Source organism: Mastomys coucha, unplaced genomic scaffold (assembly GCF_008632895.1).
Source record: "Mastomys coucha isolate ucsf_1 unplaced genomic scaffold, UCSF_Mcou_1 pScaffold12, whole genome shotgun sequence".
Classification (NCBI taxonomy): Eukaryota; Metazoa; Chordata; class Mammalia; order Rodentia; family Muridae; genus Mastomys; species Mastomys coucha.
Window position 1 is genome coordinate 31,567,599 of NW_022196894.1, and position 23,044 is coordinate 31,590,642.

The 23,044-nt window shown below is 45.2% G+C and overlaps 1 protein-coding gene across 2 annotated transcripts in view; it reads left to right on the plus strand.

The window, feature by feature from the left end:
- The window catches only part of Itgb5 (integrin subunit beta 5), a 132,442-nt gene that overhangs the window by 32,093 nt on the left and 77,305 nt on the right, over positions 1-23,044 (plus strand). For both annotated transcript variants that reach the window (XM_031363728.1, XM_031363727.1), the window contains exons 3-5: positions 241-445; positions 9,368-9,617; positions 18,452-18,620. In XM_031363728.1, the coding sequence (XP_031219588.1) occupies positions 241-445; positions 9,368-9,617; positions 18,452-18,620 (624 nt within the window). The remainder of the gene's footprint in view (positions 1-240; positions 446-9,367; positions 9,618-18,451; positions 18,621-23,044) is intronic.

The window sequence follows — 23,044 nt, forward strand, 5'->3', positions numbered from 1 at the left end:
TCTTCTTCTTCTTGTCTTCTTCCTCCTCCTCTTCCTTCTCCTCCTCCTCCTCTTCCTCTAATATGCTAGCCTTAGTTCACAACAAGCCAGGGTGACACGAGCTTCTGTCAAACCTCTTTGTCCTCATGTGGCGTTTGGATCAAGATTACCCCTGCCTCCACTTTCTGACAGAGAAAATGGAGTGCAGAGTTTCAGGCCCTACCCTGCTGACTGTCTGCTTTTGCCTGTTTCTCCACCCAGTACTTTGGCAACCCACGGTCCATCACCTCTCGGTGTGACCTGAAGGCAAACCTCATCCAGAATGGCTGTGAAGGTGAAATTGAGAGTCCAGCCAGCAGCACCCACATCCTTCGGAACCTACCTCTCAGCAGCAAGGGTTCCAGTGCCATGGGCTCTGATGTCATCCAGATGACGCCACAGGAGATTGCAGTGAGCCTCCGGCCAGGTGAGAGTTCCTCAAGATGGGTTGGGCACCATAGGCTCAGAAAGGCTCACTGGGTGTGATGTGCTAATGTGGAAGATGGGCTTAATTGAGCTCAGAGCCTGGAGATGGATGAAAGGCTCATACCAGGAAGCCGAGGATAAGGTTGCTGGAGATGAGGCTAATTGGAATGTCTTGGCTATATATGCTTTTTAAGGATTGTAGTAGAGGCTGTGCCTTCATGAATGAGGCATTACCTGGGGGTCCATTTCTGTAACAAATGTAATGAACATTGCAAACCTCGACTGAAACAATGATAAAAACCCAGTGCTGTAGGATATTTATAACATACAATTTCCAGTAAGCCTTTTAAAAATGTCCATTTTATTGCTTTTAATAATGTGTGTGTGTGTCTCTAAGTGTGTGCATGTGAGCACCTCAGAGGTCAGAGGCATGGGATTTCCCTTTCCAGATAGAAGTGTGCTGCCTGACATGGTGATGGGAATGGGACTTGGGTCTTTAGTTTCTCTGAACTTTTTCTTCCCATTTACACCTTCATCTGTCTGTCTTTCTCTCACTATCTCTCTTTTCTTTCTTCCTTTCTTCCTTTCTCTCTTTCTTCCTTTCTGAGGCATGGTCTCATCATGTAGCCCTAAATGGCCTGGAACTCACCTGCCCCCAGAGTCCTGGAATTAAAGGCACATTTTAGCCATTTTTAATCATACAGTTCAGTGACCATGCTGTGCCGTCATGACTATTTTCACACTACTTTATCTCAAACAGAGACTCTCTACCTAGTAGAGAACAAACACCTCGTCTCCTGACCTTATTCTGAAGCCCTGGTAACCTGGTAACTTTTGTCTCTGTGACTCTGCCTCTTCTAGTGAACACTTGCAAATAGAAGCATGCGATATTGTCCTTTGCAAGGCTCATCACACTGGAGCATGAGGCAGAATTCCTTACTTCTCAAGGCTGTGTGATATTCCATTGTATCACGTTTTGTGTGCCTACTCATTTGTTGATGGTCATCGGACTGTTTTAATTTTTTTCATAATTGTGAAGCATGCTGGTTTAATTTCTGGAAGGGTGCTGACAGACTTATTCCCTACTCAGTGAAAGCTGCTTAGATAACACCACTTTTCAGAAAAGTCTCTTCCCACCTCCCCTTGTCCGCAAAAGGTTTCTGAGAATGTCTCATGAAGCTCAGGTTTGTCTCAAGCTCACTCCGTAGATGAGGCTGACCTTGAACTCCTGATCTTCCTGCACCTAAGTGCTAGAATTACAGATGTGTACCCCAGCACTTAATGATGTAGGGGTTGGGACCCGGCCCCAGGCTTTTGCTTGTTAACCATGACTATTGCGCTAGTTAGTTATTTGTTGCCTATCGTTCGTTCTGTATGTAGAATCTGCGTGTCAAGGAGCCTGTGCTTGTAGCTGAACAGGGAAGTCTGACGTCTTAGGTGTGGCAGGGGTTTGCAGTAGCTTTGCTTTGGAGCCCCTTCCCGTAGCCCACTGTCTGCCATGCTTGACTGAAGCTATTACTAGGTGACTCTAGTGCTCTTGGAAGCAGGGGATTGATTATGAATGGTTGTAGCCCCCGCTTGTCTCTTAGCTGGGAGGCCCGGGCAGGTTAACCCCTGACCCTCAGGATCAGAAGGTCTTTGACACTTTCATCCTCGTGAAGTGGCCAGGGCTTCATACGAGACTGCTGTCTAGAAGAACGTGTGGGACATGCCTTTGATCCCAGTACTGAGAGGCAGAGGCAGGTGAATTCCAGGCTAACCTGGTCAACATTACTGAGTTTCAGTGCTGCAGGGGCTACATAGTAACACTGCCAGGCAGTGGTGGTGCACACCTTTAATCCCAGCACTTGGGAAGCAGAGGCAGGTGGATTTCTGAGTTCAAGGCCAACCTGGTGTACAGAGTGAGTTCCAGGACAACCAGGGCTACACAGAGAAACCCTGTCTCGAAAAACCAGAAAACAAAACAAACAAACAAACAAAAATGAAGTCATTATTTTAAAGGATGATGGCTGATGGTCAAAGGGACCTGTGCCCCAGGACGGGATCTGGTGCAATAGAATGTTCGTAGTAAGCCTTCCTCAAAGCTCACTGTTCTTATACCTATTCATATTTCCTGGTTCTGTGAACATGTATTGGTTTAGAATGACCTTTGAGACACCAGATGCTGGAGAAGTGTTTGGTTTTCTTTGTTTCAGTTATTGTGAAGCCAAAATAAAAGATGTGAGTTGGCCTAGGATGGAGTTGGCCCAGGTGGATGGAGAAGCCCAGATTACTGAATTTAGTCACACATCCTGTTAACTACCGTGTAGTTTCTAGTATTAGAAAGGAAGTAAGAACAGTATCCTGTGTTATCCAGAGAGTGCACTGGCAGCGCTGTCTGTGTTATCCAGAGAGTGCACTGGCAGCGCCGTCTGAGGGAGGAGTAGGTGATAGAGGGGGCAGCCATCCCATGAGGACACTCCCAAGCCACCATGATAAGTTTTGGTAGAGACAAAGATTGGGGGAGGTGAGGAAAATTGGATTCTCTAAAGTTCTAGAATCATTGTGAATATATTTTTAGGGAGAAAAATTCTTTAAACAATAATGGTTTTTGAAATTTTGAAAATGCATTTTTAATATATATGCATATATGTGTATGTGTATATGTGTGTGTGTGTAAAACCCTCTTATGGGGGAGGGGGGATGTTCTGCTTAGCATAAATCTCTGGTTACCAAGTGCATTCTTGCTTGCAGGAAGCTCTCCCACCCTGGGGAAAGCTGTCAGGTATGTGGGATTAGCTTTCTATTGTATAGTTGTATCAGTCACTGCCTTCTCCCCAGCCTTGCCTCCCTTACCTCATAATAAGCATTTGTTGAATGTGAGGGAACCTTACACAAGACTAGCCAGAGACAAGCCTCAGTGTAACTTGAAAGGCACCTGTGAAGGCCAGGTTACTGTCCCAGGGTAGGGCTGTTGGAGAAGAAATCAGGCTGCGTGATGAGAGGGGAGGAGAGGACAAGGACATTTCTCATCAAAAATTTTTTTTTTTTCGAGACAGGGTTTCTCTGTGTAGCTCTGGCTATCCTGGAACTCACTCTGTAGACCAGGCTGGCCTCGAACTCAGAAATCTCCTGCCTCTGCCTCCCAAGTGCTGCGATTAAAGGCGTGCACCACTACCACCCAGCTCAAAGTTTGTTTTTAATTATGTGTTGGTTTGGAGAGGTGGCTCAGCATTAAAAGTTAGATTTATTTGCCGGGTCATGGTATCTCGGTGTCATGGTGGCATACACCAACACTTTGGAACAGAAACATGGTAATATCTATGAGTTCAAGGGTAGCCTGTTCACATTGGGAGTTCCAGGCCAGCCAGGGCTACATAGTGACCCTGTGTCAAACCTCCAGTCCATCCGTCTGTGTGCTGTGTACACACGTGTGGTGGTCAGAGAACAACTTGTGGGAGCCTGCTCTCTGCTTCCACCATATGAATCCAGGGACCAAACTCATGTTGTCTTTTCAGCTAACTCTGTGAGGCAGTGTGGGCATCCTCTGAGAGCCCCCAGGCTATGAAGCTGTGTTGGTATCCTGCTGAGCCATCTCTCTGGCCCATCATCATCTTCAACAACAAATTTATGTTATTATCTTATTTGTGTAAATGTTTGCTTGCATGTATGTCTATATACCACAGGCATGCCTGATGCCTGCAGAAGCCAAGCAAGGAAGGGCATTGGATCCTCTGGAACTGGAGTTCTAGGGGCTTTCAGACACCATGTGGGTGCTGGGAATCAAACTCAGGACCTTTGGAAGAACAGCCAGTATCCCTAACCATTGAGCCATCTCTTCAGCCCCCTCCCCTTTCCATTAAACACATTTTTTATTACATTTTATTGTGTGTATGTATATGTGTACAACTTTTTTGTGAGTCAATGTTCTCTTTCCACTATGTGGAGCCTGACATCAAACTCGAGCCCTCAGGCTGTGAGGCGGTGCTGGTATCCTCAGCCATTTTACTTGTAGTTCTTAAGTAGGATTAAAACTGTTTGTTTGCTTCAAATTGAGATATAAATCACAGGTCACAAGTCGCACAATCTTAAAATGTTCAGGTCACTGGTTCTAAGCTATGTAACCATCACTGCTGTGTCATTAAGGACTGTTGCCACACCAGCAGTTTGAACTAACTACCCTTCACCTTCTAAAGCAGTTTTGCTCGGGTATTGCCTTCTCTGGATACTTCCTGTTGGTTATATAACATGGGAGCCATAATTCTCCCACACCGTACAATGTGCTCCTTCCTGGTGGTCTGGATCCAGGACATCACTGTGTAGCTCGAACTGACCTGGAATCGGTGACTCTCCTGCCTTAGCCCCGTCCCCCTGACCAGGCCACTCCCTGTTACTTTGTCCTTTTTATGGCCAAATGATACTCTGTGTGCTTAGACTCCACTTTAGTTGATGGACAGACTGTTTCCACTGGGCAATACTGAACATTCATGTGCAGGCATTTGGGGGGCCATATGTTTTCAATAATTTTGGGTCTATAGCAAGGAGTGGAATTGCTGGATTGTATGGTAATTCTGTGTTTAACTTTCTGAAGAACTGCCAAACTTTAAGCAGAGTTTTGTATAAATATGAGGATCATGTTTTCCATTTTATTTCAACACTGGAAACTGTATGTCAGGATAAGAATTAAAAAAAAAAACTTAACAAAAGTCATGAAATTCTTAGGATATGCATTTTAAGCAAAACTTAGCAGATAAGCAGAAGCAAGAGGTAGTTTTTAAGCGCTAGAACGCTCCAAAGGTTTCTTTGAGTTATTCATGAAATCTTTTAGTTCTTTTTTTTGTTTGTTTGTTTGTTTTTGTTTGTTTTTGTTTTTGTTTTTGTTTTTTTCAAGACAGGGTTTTTCTTTGTAGCCCTGGCTGTCCTGGAACTCACTTTATAGACCAGGCTGGCCTTGAACTCAGAAATCCACCTGCCTCTGCCTCCCAAGTGCTGGGATTAAAGGCGTGTGCCACCACTGCCCGGCTGAAATCTTTTAGTTCTTAAATAGTTCTTTTTAAAAATATTATTTGTTTGTGTGTGTGTGTGTATGTGTTGTGTCACACATGTGCCATGGTGTATGTGTGGAGGCCAGAGGATATTCTTTTTTTTGTTTTTGAACCAGAGTATCTCTAGTCTTGGCTGTCCTGGAACTCAGTATGTAGACCAGGCTGGCCTACAACCTACAGAGAGCGCTGGGATTAAAGGCGTTGTGCCACCATGCTCAGCCAGAGGACAACTTTTACTGATGATCTGAGTTCAGATCCCTGAAAACCATATAAAAAGTGGGACACAGCAGTGCACTTACATAACCTTACCATCCCTATACTGAGATGGGAGGTGGAGACAGGACAATTGCTTAAAAGTATGCTGGTCAGGGACTGGAGAGATGGCTCAGTGGTTAAGAGGGACTGACTGTTCTTCCAGAGGTCCTGAATTCAATTCCCAGCAGCCACATGATGGCTCACAACCATCTGTCATGGGATCTGATGCCCTCTTCTAGTGAGTCTGAAGACAGCTACAGAGTACTCATATACAAAATAAGTAAATAAATCCTAAAAAGGAAAAAAAAAGAAAAAAATTTTGCTGGTCAGCAGCCAGGATTATATGGGCAAAGCTGTAGAAACAAGAGAGACTCTGCCAATAGACAAGGTGGATCTGATGCATGCTGCACATGCAAGCGTGCGCATGTGCACACACACACACACACACACACACACACACACACACCTCTCACTCATTTATTTGAAGATGGCAGGAGTCTTTATTGTTAAGATCCTGCCTTGTCTTGACTTGTGAACAGTCAGCGGGAGTTCTGGTCTTAGTCTAGCAGTGTGTGCCAACTGATGCCTGTTTCCAAGGACAAAAGTGAAGTTTTCTTATTAAAGAGCAGGCAGAGAAGAGAAAGTGTTAAAGTACCTCCCGGAGCAGAGGCTAGTTAGTACTTGATTACAGAGGGAGACCCTGTACTTATGAGCGGATCCTTGGCAGGAGCTCTGAAATTGGGGGAAACAAGGCAGGAGAGGGGTTAATGGGTTGGAGGTGGGGGATGAGGGGTGGAAGGGGTGGGGGGCTCTTTGTAGTTAACTTTATTGCACTTCTCTGATCCTGCCTCTGGTCCTGAGGTAGGGATTATGCGGAATAGCTCCAGAGAGGTGTCCAAACCCTGGAGGGCTCCCAGTAGAGTGGGAGACTATGTGGGAGTCTGAGGGGGTGTGGGGAGAGGTGGGAGGAGGAGGGATGGGGGTAACAAATCCAGGCATGTGGCTTGGGGATGTTGTCACTAGAGGCAGGCACATACCAACCCTGTTGGTGAAAGTGAGGTCTATGACCCCTGCTTAGGCCATCATTAAAGTCTCAGGCAATGTAAGACAACAGCTTGCTGGGAAAGCATAGAAGGGAGGAGTGTGCCTAAGCAAAGTCACACCCAGAGATGGGAAAGGTGCCCAGTCCTGGCAAAACATGCTCCACATATGACTGGCACCACCAGCCACTCTGCCAACCTGTAAATCAGGGAGGCCACCCTTGCTGGGCTGCTGGTGTCATGGCCATCCACACAAGAACTGCTGACACAAGGCGTTTCGTGATTCTGAGCTCATGTAGGAGAGTGTGACATTATAAAGGCTCACATATAATGGCTGGCACTTGGCAGGATTGGGTCTGCGCTCCTTCTTACACCTTCCTTTTCTGGAGATCCAGGGGAAATGCTCCCTTCAATATTTATCGCTTCTCCACGGGAAGAAGTGTATGTGTGCACCTTCTGTGCGAGCTGATTCTCTTAGAATGTAATGTCAGGACATTGCCCACTTCCCAGTACAAAGTGGAGGCAGGCACCTGTGTATTGTACCCCACTTCCTTCTTTGCCTTCATATCTGGAAGATCTGAAGTTAAACTTGAATGCTTAAAGCCATAGCCCTTTTAAGCAGGAGTTTCTGCACGGATTTTCTTTTTCTTTTTTAATCCCCACATGAATTGCTTTAATTTGAAATTACTTTAAATTTTTAACCCTTGAAGCATTGGAACTAAAGATTTCCTTGTATGAAAGCATGGATATTTATGTACATCCCACTGTAATTATGTCTTCTTACTTCACTGAAGCAGAAACTAAGCCACATAGGTTGAAAGGATCTGGGGGCCTGCTGAACTCTTGGTGACCAGGTCTGGCTTTAAATCTGACTCTCCTACTTCCAAGCCTGCTGCTGCTCTGATCATGGCTGCCTCTCAGTTTCCCTGACCCCAAGCCACTCCTCCATCTCTTAATTATTGGCAAACCTCGGTAAGATAGTAGTACATTCTGCAAAAAAGACGGAGTAGGAGAGAGACATGGAAAGGTGGGCAGGGAAGCGCAGCAGACCCTGTGAAGAGGTCATAGATTTAGACAGAAGAGGCTCTGTCCATCTGGGGTCTGCCGCCTTGTGCAAAGGCCAAAGCAGGGTACACACAAGGTGGGAGTGACCTTGCTTTTCTGAGTTCTTTCCTACTCCCCACTTCTCCCCCACCATGATAGGCATCCATCCAAGGAGTCCCATGGAAGGACCTGCTGTGTCTGCCAGATTGGAGCCAGAGACATGCTATAGCAGTTTGGAATCCATTCTGGACGAAATCTCGAACATTCTTCTGTCTGAGTCAGACTCTGGTGGTTTTTAAAAATAGGCTCACACCAACGGGCAACCCAAACTGCATCAGTCTTGAGGCAGCTGGAACAATTCAAGCAAAAACAAGTCAGGAGCAGTGGCCTGCCACCTGACTGCAGATAGGAGTTGTAATCTTCTTGATACTTCTTTTGTCCAAGCTTTTATTGATCTGGAGCCCTGCTGTGCCCTAGGAGTGCATCCTAGCCTCATAGACGCAGTGAACACCACGGCTTCATTTCATACTTAAGTAAATGTAGGTCCAGGTTACACCCCTGGTCTGACTTCTTCCCAGTGGGAGGAGGCGAGGGAGCACAGAGGGCTAGGTTTTGTGTCTTGCAAGAGCCAGGACTTTGCTTATGGGGAGCAGCTGGCCACACAGGATGCAGAGGGCTTCTCTGAGCTGTGATCCTGGCCAACTGAGTGTGGACCCCTTGAGTGGTGGCAAGGGCACTCTGGCTCTTGCATCTCTAAGTTACATGAAAAGTATACCCAAATTTCAAATGCTCGAGAGCTGTGCTACCCCAGGCTAAGTAGGACATCTGGCAGCCACCAGTGAACTGTTACCTGGTGAGAACTGAACTTTGAAGTCGGTTCTAAGTGATTTGTGGTTAGAAATGATGACATAATTTAGGGATTTTTTTTTTTAAATTTTTTAAAAAATTTTATTTATTATATGTGAGTACACTGTAGCTGTCTTCAGACACTCTAGAAGAGGGCATAAGATCTCATTACGGATGGTTGTGAGCCACCATGTGGTTGCTGGGATTTGAACTCAGGACCTTTGGAAAAGCAGTCAGTGCTCTTAACCGCTGAGCCATCTCTCCAGCCCAAGGATTTTTTTTTTTTTTTTTTTATCTCTCAGTTGTCCTGATTTGGGTCTCTCTCCAAACCTGGGGGTGTGTCAGCTAGCAGGTCTCCTTGCCCCTCCCTTTAATTAATCCCCCCTTTCCACACCTGCTGGCTGTGAGACAGAACACTACTCCACTTCTTCAGGCACGCTGACAGGGGTCTGGAGAAGGGCACCCAGGCTCCTCTCCAGCACTGTATTCACTTCTGAGACACCGTACTTCCCAGAAAATCTTGCTTTTTGGCAGTGGACCATCTCCCACAAAGAGGAATTGCTTTAATTTTTTTTGTTGTGTCAGATAAGCCCTGGGTCAGACAAGCATTCTGCATTGTGTCTGCTCTACTGTGGGAAAAGATCTTTGAAATGAAAGCCTTCCTTCTATGGCAGCAAGCCACATGACCTAATGGGGTGACCTCTCTCGGCACAGGTGACCAGACTACCTTCCAGCTGCAGGTACGCCAAGTGGAGGACTATCCTGTAGACCTGTACTACCTGATGGACCTCTCCCTCTCCATGAAGGATGACTTGGACAACATCCGAAGCCTGGGCACCAAGCTGGCGGAGGAAATGAGGAAGCTCACTAGCAACTTCCGGTTAGGTTTCGGGTCTTTTGTTGACAAGGACATCTCTCCTTTCTCCTACACAGCACCGAGATACCAGACCAATCCGTGTATTGGGTAAGTGGCAAAACTGTCCTTTTGTGGAATTGTGGGATGAAGTAGTGGGAAAGTGGAACCAATCCACAGAATGGCTAGTTTAGGGGAAACATTAGGCTTAAGTATTTAATGATTCGTGATGGCCACATTCTGTCCTTGTCCTATGTGTGAGAAAGTGAACTGTCACGGGTTGTATCAAGACATAATTGATCTTAGGGGATTTATTTTCTTGCCTGCCTCACATAGCTCTGTTTTCTCACATTAATATCATTTAGCAAGTGTCATGAGGGGTCCAGGTGGTCAGGAAAAAGGTCAAGAAAGTGTAGTTCGGAACTCCTTTTCCTGTAGTAACTGGAGTGCACACAGATACATGAGTTTGGGGGTAAGGAAATGGCTCATTTGATCAAACACTTGCTACACAGTCATGAGCTTGTAAAAGCTGGGTCACTTCAGGGTGCTTATAACCCTGGCACTGGTAAAACAGGGACAGAAGGATCCTTGGGGTTTGCTGGCTATGAGTCACACAGAATTTGCGAGGTCCAGGTTCAGTACGACCCTCTCTCTCAAGAGGGCATGATACAAGAAGGTGCTTACTACCAGTCTCTGAGCTTTGCATGCACATGTACACATATGTGCGTGCATGACCACAAACAAAAACATACATACATACATACATACAAAAGGATAAATGTGCTCAGAGATTTTTCCTGCTTATGTTAGCAGCTATAATTTACTTCCGTATAGGTAAATGAAAACCTTGATTTAATTTTAATTTTTTGTTCAGTTTTAATTTTGTATGTGTGTGTGTATACTCTGTGTGTTCATATCATGGTTCTTGCATAGAGGTCAGATGATGCTCTTGGGTGTACACTGTATTTACAACACACTGTAATTGGTAACATCTAGCCTTTTCTTGCCTCTTATCTCCACAGTTGACCTTAACGAGTCTGTAGAATATAAGGTCCAACATAGTCACTAGAACAGCTAAGATTTTAGTTTTATATAAGCATCAGATACCATTCACACTGTTAACAAATAGATACTTTATTGAGATTATCTCGTTAACATCCCGCATTGGCCTCCTCAGGTCCCTATGGCTTCTAAGCCATGTTTACAGAAGGTGAGGCCTTCAGAGAATAAATACCTCTTTATACAGATAGCAAGGGGTAGACTAGAGTCTGTATTCTCTCATCAATACAATGACATTTTACCCCCAGCCAAGATACTTTATCTGAGGCTAAGTGACTGGGCACTCCCAGGCTCCTGAAAGTCCAGCAAGTCAGAGTTTACCTAAGTCTGCAGTAAGAAGTCCCTAAATGTCTACCGCTAAATATCTACAAAGCTGCCTCATTTGTATAAAACCTGAGGAGGGCTGAATGGTGTGGTCTCTTAGCACCTCTCCTTCAGGGATCCAGGCTTCTTCCTTGTTAGGGTATCAGTTTTGATTCTTAGTCTCCTGCTGCCATGGAGGTAAGTGGGTGTTCTTTTGAAAGACCCCGGGCTTACTACTTCTCTCCACACTTTGCGGCCCCAACAGCTCCCAGCTCTAGCCTGTGTTCTGGGTCTCCCTGGTCTTGTTAGTTTCATTCTTCCATGCTGACCTAGGTCCTCCTCAGGGGCCAGAAATCAAGATAAAGATTGAAAAACAGTAAGATAAGCCAGGGAAGGGTAGTGCACATCACACACCTTTAATCCTGGCAGAGGCAGGCAGATTTTGAGGCCAGCCTGGTCTATAAAGAGAGTTGCAGGACAGCCAGAGCTACAAAAACCCACCCAGTAAGATAAACAGTTTTAAATACAGATATATTCAAAGTTCCTTAAGCATAAAGAGCCACATTTTGTCATTTGCTGGGTGTAGCTTCTTCTAGCTACAGGTTAAGGTAAACTTCATAAACTAGGTTAAGATTCGAGGCTCTCAGTCTCCAAGGCCACTTTCAGTTGGCCCCAGGCTAAGTGTTTTATTGTTGGTGTTTTGCTACTTACTGGGAACAACAGCCTCTTAATCGAAACACATTTTGGATTTATCAGAACAGTGATCCCATCCACTCCTTTCTGTCTGTTTGCTCTGATTGGGCTCCGACTCCAGTCAGACAGGGTGTGTCTGCACTCACACAGATGCTGGGCTGGGAGCTGGCCGTGGATCAAGGCCCGGTTTGGGTGTTTAGCATCCCAATAGTCAAAGGCTCTTGCACATAGATATTCAGAGTTCCTACTTGAAGCCCTCCAGGCAGAAACAGTGGCAGACAGTGCTGTTCTTGAGAGCGGGGAGCACTCTGAAAAGCTGTTCCTAAGACAGGAAATCAGTGTAGAAAGAGTAGAAAGAAGAAAACTTCAAGTCTAAGTCATGTAAATCTCCCTTTTGTAAGCCAGGAAGTACCAGGACCGACCCTGCCGCTCTGGGGAGCAGGCTGAGCGTCCCATCCTGGGCAGTCTCCCTAGAGAGTCCCCTTTGCAACTTTGAGAGGAACAGCACAGGCCAAGGCATGTAATCTAGCTGTCCCAACCAGGTCTGGAACAGCACACACGTTGTTGTTTGCTTTCCTGTTTTAAAAGCCCCATGAGTTAGTTACTGACATCTAAAAAACAATCTGCCACCAAAAAAACAAAAAACAAACAAAACAAAAACCACAGAATTTCTAGGTTTTTCTCCACTTGGCGTAGAATGCACCAGAAACATTAAGTCTGAAGAAGGACCAGGTTTGCCCTGGGGAGGAAAAAGTAATACAAGCATCCGATTGAAGACCAGTTTGGTAATGATTACAGAGCATCTCTAGGAAGCCCCAGTATTTGCTGGCATCCTATTTCCTTTTTTTTTTTTTTTAAAGATGTATTTATTTTATTTATATGAGTACATTGTAGCTGTTTTCAGACACTCCAGAAGAGGGCATCAGATCCCATTACAGATGGTTGCGAGCCACCATGTGGTTGCTGGGAATTGAACTCAGGACCTCTGCAAGAAGAGCAGTCAGTGCTCTTAACCACTGAGCCATCTCTCCAGCCCGACATCCTGTTTCCTATTGCCAGTTGTGGGACTTTTTCTTTGACTGAACTGTCATCAAGATAGTTCATGTAAAATCATCTCCATTGCTATTGATACATTTTTACCCTTTGAGTATGTCTCCCCAGAAGCCGCAGTGTTCCTTTGCACCCCTGAAGTTATCATTTCCACGTCCTCTGGCACCTCTGGCTGAAGTGACACACATGCTCTGTTTTTCTAACCCCCTCTCCTGTGTGCTCTGTCTCCTGCTTTTGACTGTGTCTGGGTGGGAGTTAACGTGGCTCCCGTTGTTCTGGCCTTGGTTGGCTGCGTCATTCTGAGTCTGGGAGAGTCTAAGAGTATCTGTGTGATTGAGTGTCATTCTCTCTTGCTATCTCTGTGTTCATCCACTAGTGAGTGGCAGTTGGAGCTTCTCAGTCTAAACTCCATGTTTCTTATTTTCCTTCATGCGGCCCCGACCCTCACCCCCATCTACATAATAGAAATCCTTCCAGGTTACAACTTTGTTCTTTAGTTTAATCTGTGTACTGAAACAGTTTGGATCTCTGTGACTGTATTTTTCCTTTCTATAATTGTTACTTGCTCCTTTTTCTAAAACCCTTGTGTTTTAGATACTATTTTGTTGTTGTTGTTGTTGAAAACCTTTAGTTTTTTGTTGTTTGTTTTTAATTTTCTAGTAATTTCCCTTCTGGCTTTTGGCTGTTGTTCCTTCCTCTTTTTGACTGTTTCAAAAGTCCTCGTCTAAGTCCTTGTCTTAGGGAGTCTCCGAGCATTCTGTTCTTGAGTGTGAGGTTTGCTGACATTCCTTTGGGCTCTCAGCCTCTCACATGGTGTGAAATGTTTTCATTAGCTCATCATCATTGGAGGCTGTTTTCCATCGAGGACCACATGCCCTTGGTGTCCTGGCTTTCCACAGAGCAGCTTTAATCACTGCTGTTGTCAGGAACCTTCCATGTTAACATTGGAGCTGGTTTTCCTGTTAATTTCTCAGCTGAGGGTTCTTTCACCATAAAAGTTATGAATTCTCATCACCAAGAGCTAGAGTGACTTTTTAAAGATCTATTTATTTAACTGTATATAGTGTTCTGTCTACATGCATGCCTACACACCAGAAGAGAGCATCAGATCGCATTACAAATGGTTGTGAGTCACCATGTGGTTGCTGGGAATTGAACTCAGGTCCTCTGGAAGAGCAGCCAGTGCCCTTAACCTCTGGGCCTGATTCCCAGTACCCACACTGGGCAGTTCACAACTGCTTGTAACTCTAGTTCCCCGGAGTCTAATGTCCTTTTCTAGTTCCACAGCACCTGCACGTACAGGGTATATGGATACATACATATATTTTTAAATTTATACGTATGTGTTAATAATAAACTCCGAGTCACTGGTAATGGACTGGTGTCCCTTTAAGGAAAGAGATAAAACACTTCCTGGTGTCATTTAACCAAGAGCAAGCCCAGATTTGAATTCTATACTTTTTGTTCTCTGTGTCATCTGTCCCCTGTCTGTCTGTCTGTCATATGAGTCTGAGTCTATGCCTGCCTGAAGACTGTCTTGTGAATCTGTCCCTGCATCTGTGTTGGTCTTTTTGTGTCTGGTTTTGCTCTGTATTATTGAACAGCACAGGAAGTGTTACATGGGGAAGGAGTGAGGGATGAGGCAAGCGCCTCCTGGTCTTTCAGTTCTTCTGTCTTTCTGATAGCAGACGTGCCTGACAGCAGAACTGGTGTCGTAGGTAGCCTGGCTTTCCATCTTGGTGTTGCCACAGAAGTAGCAGGTGTATTTAGCTTTCAGAGGGAGGCCCCACAGTAGGTCCCAGATACTCTGTTCCCAACCACAGTGGGTGCCCTATTTCTGGACCCCGACCTTCTTGGTGTGTTTAGCCTTGTTGCCGGAACCCAGGTCCAAGCCTGGAGACGAGAGATATATTTTAATAGACTTTTGCAAGGGATTAAGTTGCCGCCTCCAACTGACTGAGATAACAAGCAGTATCGCAAACATCATTTATCAAGTAATATCCAAATGTTATATTCAATACTTATGATAGATATTCTTTTATATCCTTTTGGCTTTTAACCTCTACTTTTGTTCTTTTCAACAAATGATACAAGTGCATTGTATCATTTATCATTGTATCATTGGGTCAGAGGAGTGGAAGAGCACATGACTTAAGATTACAACTGTGTGCCGGGCAGTGGTGGTATACACCTTTAGTCTCAGCACTTGGGAGGCAGAGGCAGGATCTCTGTAAGTTCAAGGCCAGCCTGGTCTACAGAGAGAGTTTCAGAACACCCAGGGCTACACAGAGAAACCCTGATTTGAAAAACAAACAAACAAACAAAAAAAAAAACCAAAACCAACCAAACCAAATGATTGCAGCTGTGCATTAGCTTAAAAGCGGACATCACGGGAAATCCAAGGTATGCAAGGCTGGGTGTTACATTGTCCCCTTAAAGGCAGGTTAAACAAACAGGCTGAGCACACAGTAGGACAGCAGCCTTGGGTCTTAAGTGACTTTAAGGTGTGATATTAACTGGGTGTTGAGTTCTAGCAAAAGTTCCAGTCTCTTAGACTGTAAGAGATAATTCATAATAATGCATCACGGTGTGTGTGTGTGTGTGTGTGTATGTGTGTGTGTGTGTGTATGCCTGTTTGTATATTTTTTATGTATGTGCATGTGTGTGTGCTGGTACCCAAGGAAGCCAGAAGAGACTGTTGGATCCCCTGGAGCTGGAGTAACAAAGCAGTCCTGAGCTGCCTGATTTGGGTGCTGGGCTTAACTTGGGTCCTCCTGAAGAGTAACAAGCTCTCTTAACCACTGAAGCTATCTTTAGCCCTAAAATGATTTGTATGTGAGGTTCCCTCTCTTCTCCTTTCTAAGATCTATTTGTGTGTGTGTGTGTGTGTGTGTGTGTGTGTGTGTGTGTAGGGCTTATAGAGTTCAGAGATTAGATCACTTAGAGCTGGAGGTGAATTTAGGTCTTCTGCAGAGCAGTATGTTCTTAGCTGCTGATTTTTCTGTCTTGCTAATAGCCCGCAGTGGATATTGCCTCTTTTCTTGGCTGGTGGTTGGAGATTTCATTACTGGCTTGGTACTGTAGCTCTTAGTAGCATCTAGGTAGAAGGGGGCTCTCCTAGGCTACTCCTAGGACCAGCTGCAAGCCTATGCTTCCTTCTACACCATGCATAGAGAACCCTTGGGTCCTACCCCTTGATCTTTTACAGCATTCAGTCACAATGGCTCTCTCTCTAATGTGTGTGTATATGTGTATATGTGTATATCTCTATCTATCCATCTATCCATCTATCTATCCATCTCTCTCTCTCTATCTATCTATCTATCTATCTATCTATCTATCATCTATCTACCTACCTATCTATCTATCTATCTATCTATCTATCTATCTATCTATCTACCTATCTATCCATCCCGTTTTTTTTTAAGATAGGGTTTCTCAGTACAGCCCTGGCTGTCCTAGAGCTCACTCTGTAGACTATGCTGGCCTTGAATTCACAGAGCTCCTCCTGCTTCTCACTTTCAAGTGCTGGGATTAAAGGCATCTGCCATCACCATTCAGTTTCCCTCCTCCCATTCTCATCACCCTAGTTAATAATCAGTAGTTCTATGAATGTCCCTCAACTCGGATTCCATAACACAGACACGGTGTGTGAGGGGTTATTCTCCTGGCAGGAGACTCTAAAACAGATATCCAACCATTCTGGAGCAACTCCAAGAGCTAACTAAGCCAGAAATATGATCACAGGTGACGTGCTGTTCTAGTGACACTGGAGACCTTCCCAGTGTCTGTGTGGTGCCAAGAAGAGTTGTCCCTGACCAGGCTACAGCACATTGCCTGTAGTTTAGACATGTGTCCAGCAGTCACACTTCCTGGTTCTTAATTACACTGTAGGAAGAGTGGGTCTGTTCAGGCCGTTCTCAGGAGTGAAGAGGGCAGGGTGAAAAGGAGGCAAGAACGCTGAGGGTAAGTCACTGTGTTTCTGCAGTTCTCCCGGTTTCTCATTTCACAGCAGTTACGCAGTTTCTCCTCCAACTGTCACAACAAACACACACCCAAGGTTCTAAATGGTGGCCCAGAACAACAGAAGGGAAATAGGAGCTTGGAGAAAAAGTTGGATGCAGTTGTAACAAGAGTTTCCCTCCTCTTGTCTGTCACGGAGGTGTGGGAGGAGCCTCAACTCCTCCTTCCTACAGGAATGTCACCCTTGTTTCTGTACAAAATGAGAATGCTGCACAAAATCTCAGGGTGGCCCGAGGCTCAGCTCGGATTTCCAAACAGCTGACCTGTCTAAGCAGAAGGTGTTTGTGATGACATAGGGAGGGAGAGAGACCAAGGAAAAGCAGACTGGGAAGGATTAGCTGGAGAGAAAGAACTGCCACTGGGGTGGATTGGGGACGTGTGTGTGTGTGTGTGTGTGTGTGTGTGTGTGTGTGTGTGTGTGTGTGTGTGTTGGGGGAGGGGTGTGGTCTGTGCCCAGCGGCTTGTGAGGTCTGTGTAGCACTTTGACTATTGCCTCTCTGCAGAGAGGAGCCTGCCTAGGCCCGTCCTGGTGGGGCTGGTCTTGGCAGCAGTGAAGGCAGGATCTTTTGCAGTTGCTAAGCCTGTTTCCCTTCCCAGGCACAGCTTGAATGGGATTCTAAAGCCTTTCTTCGAGGCCTTTCTGTCAATACTTAGTTTTTCTGAAGAGAGACCTCCTTTAGCAGCCCACAGATCCTGCAAGTCTGTCCAGTTTACACTGCGTCCGGCCTGCTGGTCCTCCTCAGTCTCCTTTCTCCACATGGTGTTAACGTTCTTTTCTCTGGCTGCCACACTCTGCCCTCGATTTCTTTATCCCAAAGATCCATTTAAGACATCTCTTCCTGTTTCGTTGCCCCAGTTTGATAGTATCGTTGGAACTACATCCTCAAAAGGGGATTGGGGCTTTCCTCACAGTTTTTGACATGCCTGTCTTTTTCCCATTTGAAGAATTTGTAGATTTCTCTGGCAGTGGACACTTTTATCGTTGCAGTAAGTGAATGAAAGATAGATAGAGCAGAAGAATGTTTGTCATTCCTGTTCCGCTCTGCATCTCTTCTAGTGCCAGCACAGCGTGGTTGTCACCAGTGGGTCTTTTGTCTTACGGCAGCACCATAGTTTGATGAGAAAAAGCTGGCTACCCAGAGTCCTGCTTGTGTGCCTCCCTGGCCATCGTCCTTGATTGTGCTGGGTCCCACTCATCTTCCAAGGCCCGAGCCAAATCTTCCCCCAGCCATAGAGTCTGCTGTGACCTCCAGTTCTCCGAGCCACGTCTGCGCACTTCCGTGCCCTGGCTGTGTGCCGTAGCGAGGGCTGGCTGTTTAGAGTTATTTGGTTTTGTTCTCTCCACTAGGGTTAGCCCAGAGCAGGTGGTAGGTGCTGGGTAAATGTTAATTGATGTTTTTTAAAGGTATATAGTGAAGGCCAGGACATTTGATTAATAGATGGGACCTTTGAGATCGATCATTTGAATTTGATTCCCTTGAACCCACATGATAGAAGGGAACTGATCTGTGTGTGTGTGTGTATGTACATATATACAAGCACGCTAAAGTGAAATGTAATTAAAAATTGAAAAGGTAGTGGCTGGAGACATGGCTTAGTGGTTAAGAGCACTGACTGCTCTTCCAGAGGTCCAGAGTTCAATTCCCAGCAACCACACGGTGGCTCACAACCATCTATAATGGGATCTGATGCCCTCTTCTGGTGTGTCTGAAGATAATTACTTGTATAAATAAAATAAATAAGTGGATCTTTAAAAAAAAAAAATTGAAAAGGCTTACAGATGATGACGGAAAAATCCACCCTTCTCTCCTTTCTAGTTACAAGTTATTCCCCAACTGCGTCCCCTCCTTCGGGTTTCGCCATCTGCTGCCTCTCACAGACAGAGTGGACAGTTTTAACGAGGAAGTGAGGAAGCAGAGGGTATCCCGAAACCGAGATGCCCCCGAGGGGGGCTTTGATGCGATCCTCCAGGCGGCTGTCTGCAAGGTAAGGACACCCAAGCATGTGGCTCCCATTCACTCTTACGTCAGAGGCTGAGCTCAGCTGCACCTTGGGGAAATCTCTAGAAATCAAGTCAGCTACACTTGGGATGAGTTCAGCTTGTGTCGGTAGGGTGTGGCTCTGTGCAATGGCAGTGTCCTTGCCAGACAGACAGCTGTTCTGTGTTTATGCATCAACTTTTTTTTTTTTTTTGGCTTGTCATTTTAACCTTAAAGACTGCCTTACTGGGGAATCCAGCTGAAATAAAATCACTGAAGTCTTTGGTTGCATGCCCATGTTTTTCCTGTTTCTCTTCAATGTGTGAATCCAGAGGGAGGGCAGAGATTTCAATCAGAAATCAACTTTGACTTTGGGAGTTTCCCAACTTGGAGAAATATATAAATGCAATACAGATAACAACTTATTGTTAAAATAAGTATAGCAACAATAAAAGATCAATTATTCTGAGCTCCTTACTTAGGTATATGTGCCGTATGGTTTGGTTCATCTTCTTAGTCTCTGTTCATAAGCTTAGCAGTTTTTAGTAAGCTCTATGTACAGTATCCACACTGGCGATACATGCTTTTTAAAAAGATTTATTTATTTATAAAAACGTTATACAATGAGGTTTTTTGCCTGCATGTATGTAAGTATATGTTCCTGGCCAGTGTTCCTAGAGGCCAGAAGAAGGGGGCCTTGGAGTCTTTGGAACGAGAATTACAGACAGTTGAAAGCTTCCATGTGAGTGACTGAGAATTGAACATGGGTCCTCTGAAAGAGCAGACAGTGCTCTAAACACGGAGCCATCATCTCTCCAGCCTCTTGGTAATGTGGTTTTAAAAACCTATGTGAGTTCATTAGTGGTGGAGTGGTAGGGACCCTTACATGTTTGGCAGGTCAGGGGGAAAGATTAGAAGAGCTTTGCTTCGAGGCCACACCCGGTAGCCGCTATTTGCTTTCTTGGTGATCATCACCGGGGTTTCTGAGTGTGTATGCTGGGTTTGTCCCAAACTCACTTTCCTCTCTGGTCTGCCTTTGACTCGGATAAGAAAGCAACAGTTTTGTCTCTGACGTTATTGTCAGACCCCGGGCAGAGATGGCTAAGGGGAAGGAAAAGACTTAGAAGCAGCAGGAGTCTCCCTCGTGGTCCCTCTGTCTGTGTCATTGTGAAGGCCTGGGGACTCCTTCAGGGTGGGAAGTCACAGTGGCTTCCCATCCGATGGCTGCCGGCCAATAACACACGGTCTAATTCAGAGGTTCCTGGTGGTTTTTTTTTTTTTTTCAGCAGTCTGAAGGCCAAGTGGAACACGGCTATAACTCACTCATCCCTGAATCTTCCATGTGTCATGAGATAGTTTGTGGACTCTTTGCTCTTCCTCACTTCTTTCTTTTTTAAGTGGTGTTCAGATATTGACTGAAGAGTCAGCATCTTCATAGATATTCATCCAAATAGTGCACAGAAAAAAAAAAAGTAAGATGGGGGCTGGAGAGATGGCTCACCAGTTAAGAGCACCAACTGCTCTTCTGAAGGTCCTGAGTTCAAATCCCAGCAATCACCTGGTGGCTCACAACCATCCATAACTAGATCTGATGCCCTCTTCTGGAATGTCTGAAGACAGCTACAGTGTACTTACATATAATAATAAATAATTAAATCTTAAAAAAAAAAAAAAAAAACTCATGTAAGATTGCCCTTACCTCTTTACCCAGAGATTTTCGTGGATTTTCTTTGGGGAGAAGCCATCTTTAAGGCTGTGTAGGTGGGAGAAAAACTTACAAGCCATACCCATCACTAGTAATTTTAGATGAGGACCACATTAAGTGCTGGGATCACTCATGCCTGGTCCAGGGAGAAGCCGGAGCCACCCCTGTGCTTGTAGATTTGTCCTGAGCCATCTCGAATGGGTAGAATGGTCCACCCGCTGAAGTTCAATATTACAGAGGCCTCTAACACATTCTCATAGCACATTGCTTGAACCTGGTGAGTTCTCATCAACAGAGAGGCACTGTATGAGCCTGTCGTACATTTCACCATGGCCTTTGCCACGGGAAAAGTTCATAATTGCTTGGAATTATGCAGTCTGGAAGCCACCAATTTCCCTACCTTTCCTCCTCTTCTGTGCTGTGGAGTTACATTTAGACGTGTGCTAAGACATTTCTTTATCATTTGAAATTGCCTAATTTTTAATAAGTGTCATTCCCCCAGTTTATTACAGACTTTCCTATTTAGCAAAAATGTTAAGAACAGTTGGTAGGCTAGCTTTTTTGGTGAATGACTAGGCAACAAAATCATGCCATTAAAAGTCTTTAGTAACTCAAGGGCCAGGCATGGCTGTTGCATGCCTGTATTCTCAGTGCTTAGAAGTCAGACGGATTTCTGGGAACTTCTTGTCTACAAAGCAAGTTTCAGGAAAGCAAGACAGAACAAAACAAAACAAAACCCTCCGTCAGTCTCAAAAATCAGTCAAACAAACAGAATCTTTAGCCACTTGAACAATGCCAAAGAGAAATTTTGAGTGGACTAATGAAGGCAGGTTAAAGACCACTGTGGCTAGGAAGAGCCTATTTGGCAAATAAATGAAAGAAAAATGGGCTGGTGATATTCCACAGTGTCTGTGGGTCTGAGTGCCGGAGGTTTTCCACCAAGATTTCTGACCTGGCTTGGTACAGGAGCCCTAGTGAAAGGAAACGAGCGAACATGAGCAGAGCGTCTCTGCCGTGTTTTTCTGGCCGCTCTATTTCTCTGCGCTGCCCTGTTCTGAGTCGGGTTGAGCTGGGCTGACAGTCCATCTAGCCAGTGAGGAGTGTGGCTCAGATTCAGGCCCCGTTTTGGGAGAGCAGACCTCTTCCCACGTGCTACAGCTCTTAGAACAAAAGGCTCAGACAGCGGAGTAGATCTTTCATGCTATTTAGTTCCCTGGCTACTATATATAGAGAGAGATTTGGGGGTCATTCAGATTTCGGCAGCAGTTATCTCTCATTGGTTTGGGCTGAGAATCACCCCGTGACCTTCACAAAGTGTCCATCACACAGTGACCATCACACTGTGACCATCCTACAGTGTCCACCACACAGTGGGTCCCAGGAACCTGCTCGATGGAAACAGAATAGTTCCCTCAAGTTGTCCTCTGACTGCTCTGTGAATGTCTTGGCATGTGTGCACATACACATAGAAAAGAAAGAAAATGCTGGAAATCAAGCAAAAAATGATAGAAATAAAATATTTTTAGAGTATAGAGTTATGGGGTTTTTTTCTTTTTCTTTTAAGTTTTTTATATTTGTCTAAATTTCTATAATGAGTGTGTGCTATTTTTACAATGAAGCATTTCAAACATAATAGTGAGGAAATGGAGAAATTAAACCGCACGTGTCTGTTGTCTGCCATTAGTAATCACTCATGGCCAGTCTCCTTTGTATTCACAGTGACCTTGTCCCCCTATCATTTGAGTGATATTTCAGATATCATTTCTAACACCTAAGTGTTTCTTTCTTCACTGGGTCTGCTCCCCTTTGCCCAGATTAGAGGCTCCTAGTCCTGCTGACTGCGTATGACAGAGGAGGAAAGCTGGAGTCCTGTGTACTTGGCCGGCTCCTCATAAGGGCCGGAGTTGCCCGGACAGCCCATCCTGCATCGAGCACATGCGCACCTCTGCTTCCGTTGACCTTTGCTTTGGTGATTGGTTTGAGAACAGGCCTGACTCACAGCATCATGGGTTCTCCTTGACTCTGGTTTCCCTGGGTTGGACTACTCATTATCAACTGTAAGACCCTGATGAGCCTTAGCTTACCAGAGACCCCCTGAGTGAGTCCCATGGAGCCTGATGGATGTAAAGACCAGGAGGATTTTTATTTCAGTGCACTGAGGCCTTCCCTGACTCTTAGGAAAGGAGGCAACCCCGCACAGCTTGTTCAGTGACCTTTTATACAATTTTCAGGGCAGCAGCCATTAGACACAATGTGATTGGTAGAACAGTGTGACTTTTTAAACTGATTGGTCTTTAAGGAATGAGGTGGCAAGGACTTCCCTTGTCTGAAGGTGGGCAAAGGTCTGCTCTGCGGAATGTGTCCCCACCCGAAGGTTGTTTCTCACCATGTGATCTGAGGAATGTTAATTAGCCTTTCCCTTCCAGGGAGAGTTCTGCTACCTTCCTAAAGTTCCTGAGATTATCTAATTAAGGAAATTCCTGGCCTCCCGGTGTTCTTCTGAGATGTCCCTGTCTACTCAGATCTTACACAACTTGTGGGCCTCAGGGTTATGACATGGGCTGCCTTTTAAAGTTTAGCTTTAAGGCATGCTCTGTATTTCTTAGAAAGGTGATCTTTGCAGAAGGGAAATACCTGCTTGTCTTTGGGATTCTACTAGTGGTAGTGGTAGTGGTGTGGTGTGGGGTGTGTGTGTGTGTGTGTGTGTGTGTGTGTGTGTGTGTGTG